The sequence below is a fragment of the Sprattus sprattus genome (genome assembly GCF_963457725.1).
Source record: "Sprattus sprattus genome assembly, chromosome: 2".
Classification (NCBI taxonomy): Eukaryota; Metazoa; Chordata; class Actinopteri; order Clupeiformes; family Clupeidae; genus Sprattus; species Sprattus sprattus.
Window position 1 is genome coordinate 15,855,206 of NC_137921.1, and position 5,000 is coordinate 15,860,205.

Consider the following 5,000-nt stretch of genomic DNA (forward strand, 5'->3'; position numbering starts at 1 on the left):
TTATTTTAAGGTGTTTAAAAAAAAAAAAAAAAAAATTGAGTGTTTTATTCTGAAAAATGTGCCCCATTTGTCAGTTTTGGTATATGCAATGCTAAAACTTTAAACCTCAATATCTCAAAACTGACCTGAACGCAGATAGAACCTTATTATTCTGAGGTAGCGTTGTGAATGAAGAATTGGTTTCGATCCTTAATCTTACTGGATCGTCTTAGTTTTTGAAATGTTTCTTATTTTAATATAAACTTTTGGAAAGAGTTACAAGAGTAATAATGTCATAGTCTGTCTCACACACACACACACACACACACACACACACACACACACACACACACACACACACACACACACAAAGAGTAATCATTTAAAAGTCTGTTTCACACACACACACACACACACACACATGCACACAAAGAGTAATAATGTCATAGTCTGTCTCCCACACACTGGGCAGATCCACACTATCCTATGGTTTGGGCATGCTGCAATTGCCCAAACTGCAAGCCTGTAGAGAAAGTCATGTTATGATACTGAGCCCCACCCCCCTCCAGCTCCATTCACACAGCACTTCCGTCAGTGAGCTGCCTCGCTAATCCATTACTATAGCTATGGCTTCAGGGTGCTTTCTTAATGCTGTGTGTGTGTGTGTGTGTGCGTGTGTGTTTGGGGGGGTGTTAACCACAGAGAGATCCATAAACTTCACAGGAGAGGGATAGGAAAGGATAGAAAGAGAATGAAAAACCGACAAAGCGAGAGACAGAGAAAAAAAAGAGAAGAAAATCTTCCTCCAACAGAAACATTCCTGTTTAAGTGTCTCCACCTAGTGGCTCTTTGCAGAAATAACCATCAAACAACTTAGCAGTCCAAACATCTCTAGTTGTCAGGCGCTTTCAAACTGTCACCAGAGCTACTTGACAAGTGTGGATCAGAACGCATAGACCCAGCCTGGCTTAAGATCAGATGAGGTTCCCACCACAGGTGTAGATGAGTTACAGTCACAGGCACAGACTCACCACAGGTGGAGATTAGTAACAGGCACAGACTCACCACAGGTGTAGATGACATTGAGGTATTTGCGGGTGCCGGCGTAGCACGGGTCCCCGAACTCGCGTGAGGAGGCTCGGATGCTGCAGCTCTGTTTCCCCTGGCAACGGGATGTCAGAACTTGGAGGGTGGTACCTGATTGGCAGTCTGTAACAGAGGAGATGTCTTACTCAGGTGGTGCTACTCTTACCACATACTACTGATGTGCTACTGGTTTGAAAAGAGGGGATATATTATGGAGGCTCAATTTTCAGGAATAAAGCTCTTGTTCAATGTATTATGTCCATTGTATTGCTAATATGCTGTTGTTGACACTGTTATTAACATGAAGATTCCTTATCGATGAGTACTGCATGTTTACCTGCAGATGTATACAAAAATGGTAATAGATACAGTTATATTACTGTAGGGCATATTGAAGCATGTCATGTTAATCTACTGACATCTACCGACAGTGTGTAGATTACCTCTGCTGTGCTATAAGTGCTATAAACTGGGGGTGATATCATCTTCAAGCATGGAATAGTGTGAAAATGTCATCTCATGTGCAATGTGTGAAAGTAGTTTATCAGCCTTTATTTAAGTATGTATGTACTGTATCACTTCAAAACTATGAGCACTATGTTCAGACCCTCTTTACACTTTAGTTACATTCATGATAAAGACTTTCAAAATGCACCATGAACTCTTGTCTTGTCTTCTGACTGCTTTACCTTAAAAAAGTGTTTAATCATCTTTCAACAAATAATGTGTGTTCTTATGCAGGTAAGCTCTGGGTGTGTTCACTGCTCTTGTACAGTACTACAGTAAAACTGTGCTCTGTGTGTGTGTGTGAGTGTGTGTTTGCGTGTGTGTGTGTGTATATGTCTGTATATGTGTGTGTGTGTGTGTGTGTGTGTGTATGTGTGTGTGTGTGTGTGCTTGAGTGTGCACAGGGCTGGTTGGAAATGTCAGGGTGACGGATGGATCTGCAATCCTGTTGGAGCGTACAGCAGCTACACGAGTCACTGATATGTACACCAAACCATTAGGTAGCAGGAAGACAAAAGCACCCATTCATACAGCTCTAACCACTACAAAACCTCAGTAAAGTAACTGTGTGTGGGTGTGTGTTTGTGTGTGTGTGCACACGCAAGAGTGAGAGAGAGCAAATGTGTGTATACGACTGTGCGCCTGGAAGACCACCCCACATTCACACACACACACACACACACACACACACACACACACACACACACACACACACACACACACACACACACACACACACACACACACACACACACACACATACACGCACACACAACAACACACACACACACACACACACACACTGTTGGCTTCTTTTGCTTGAGTGACATTGAATCCTTGTGGAAGGCTGACCTAAGGGGAGGAACCGCAGCTGCCCATCATCCTGACAGATGGGCGGCCCATCCATCATCCACTGAGCATCATGCCCGCCCTCTCCCCACCTGTGTCCTTACACCTGACACACCTCAGACTGTGAGCTAAGCTTTTAGTGCCTCAGTGATGGGCCTCAGGTACCAGACCGGTCCCAGACACCTCTCTGTAGCTTGCATGCTAAATCACTGTGCTAACATGACCAGAGCCAGATGGCAACGTCTCAAAGGGCCACCGATACCAGCATGACATGAAGGCACTCTCTACACTTCTGATCTGTACAAACTCTATCGGTCAACTTCAACTCTCACCTTTGGTTGTTCTAGAAAATGACTTAGAAGAAACAACGTGGATAGAAATGTCCAACATACTGTACATCCTATCACACAAAACAGTGATTGCAACCACTAAGAATCTGCTCAGGTAACCCAACACCAGAGCCCTGTGTAGTATCATGTGAACTTTGAGGGACAGTATGAAATCACACAAGTATTGACTCCCAGCAAGTTCATAGATCATTACTACCACCCACCCCCCCACCCTTCCACCACCAAGCCCCAAAACACTCTGGGATTCCTGGTTCCCTTTCCCCCCTCCAGAGAAGCATTAAGAGGCCCTCCCCCCCCAAAAAACATAAACACAAACAGCTACTCTGGTCAGCTTTGAAACGTGACACTTAAGATCAGTCATGCACCCAGGCAAGCAGACATGAGAGGCGCACGGTGGAACCCCCCCCCCCCCCCCCCCGGTGACCGCTCCACCACCACCACCACCACCGTGGAAACCTGTCAGCACCATCCAGGACAGATGGGGGTCAGGGATCAAAGGTTAAATAGCCTTCCGCTGAGGTAAACGATGGAATTGGGGGGGGTTGCCATGTGGTGATGCACGGCGCTGTTTCCAAAAAGGAAGATGGCATAAAGATGAAACTTGGAGTTTGTCTGTGACCGTCTGTGACTGTAACTGTGTCTGTCTGTTAATGTGACTATGTCTGTCTGTGACTGTGTCTATGTCTGTCCGTGACTGTTAATGTGTCTGTCCGTGACCGTGTCTGTGACTGTAACTGTGTCTGTCTGTGACTGTGACTGTGTCTGTCTGTGACTGTGACTGTGTCTGTCTGTGACCGTGACTGTGTCTGTCCGTGACTGTAACTGTGTCTGTCTGTGACCGTGACTGTGTCTGTCTGTGACTGTGTCTGGGTCTGTCTGTGACCGTGTCTGTGTCTGTCTGTGGCATACACCATGCTTCCTTGGTTTCTAACTAGGGGTGGGAATCGCCTAAGAGGTGACGATACAAGACTATTACAATATTTGTGCCGCAAAACGATATCATCTTTACATTCAGACACAACAATGTATAGTATTGTGATTTGATTCTGCGATACTTTGTGAAGAGAAGAATGGGGTCTTGTGCCATCTTGCGGACATTTGAATGTTACAGATCAGAGTTAATCAAAGTAGACGTATGCACCAAAAGAAAATTTGAATCATAATATGAGTGTGTGAGTCAGGCTATTCAGACTCACATACACACACACACACACGGGAACAAAGGAGCTGTTTTAATCACAGCACAGAGTTTCTGGCAAGGCCGTATTAGTTGCTTGGAAAAGCAATGTTTCCCAGAAATGCCACATAAATTATCGTGATACTTAAGGTAAGGACAAAGCGAAGCTCCTCAATTTCTGCTTGTCTGTTCACTGGACAAACATCAGAAGACACTGTAACACCTCACAGCACAGGTAGCAATGCCAGGACATCTGATCTCGCACTCCTCACAATGGTTGTGCAAAGGGTCACTGTATGCTTGTGCGTGTGTGTTTGTGTGTGTAGGTGAAGGTGTGAGGAGAGTGATACGTGTGAAAGTGATGAAAGTCCAACACCAGCCACATGCACACCAGAACCTGCCAGTGCATGGGAACCTTGAAACTCAATCCACTTAAGTCTCTCTCCAGAGGGACCCCCCTGGAGGTGACCCCTCTCGACCCCTCTCAGGGTGCCCACCACAGGCTCCGGAGAGAGCGGCTGCTGGCTGGCCATTACTGCCGGTATGCAGAGAGGTGCTACTACTACCGAAGGGCTACACGTAAACATTTGTTTTGATACACAACAATATTAGATCAACAAAATCATTTTAAAGTGTTGACTTTGGTGTTATTATGGTGCAGGCTCTTGTGCAGGCTGGGTGCATCCCCTGTTCAAATAAGAAAGCAGCCTACAACAGGTTTTTTAACTATGTCTTACAGACTTAATATTACCCCAAAAAATGCTATTCCGCCCTATTGCAAGGGTGAAAACAGTACATTGCAGTTCATTACAAAAGCTAAGAGTGATATTCAATCATATCAGCGCACTAAATAGATAAGACTGGATCCGATTACAGGCCTATAAATCAATAAAGCACTTAAAGGCTGCTTTGAGGCCAGGTCTGAAACAAAGGCTGCTCTTGTAGTGCGGCTCCATCCTAGCTCTTTGGTATGTTACAGAGTCCTCCGTCTTCAGAGACAAGCCTGTTGGCCTGGTTAACGTGTGGCGGCAATAACAGAATAACCGACAGGC

The 5,000-nt window shown here is 45.3% G+C and overlaps 1 protein-coding gene across 1 annotated transcript in view; it reads right to left on the bottom strand.

The window, feature by feature from the left end:
* Nucleotides 1–5,000, bottom strand: part of eva1aa (eva-1 homolog A, regulator of programmed cell death a) — a gene marked incomplete at both ends in the record, with an annotated part of 70,391 nt that overhangs the window by 32,167 nt on the left and 33,224 nt on the right. Inside the window, one exon of the mRNA XM_080833069.1 lies at nt 1,045–1,188. Within this exon, the coding sequence (XP_080689195.1) occupies nt 1,045–1,188 (144 nt within the window). The remainder of the gene's footprint in view (nt 1–1,044; nt 1,189–5,000) is intronic.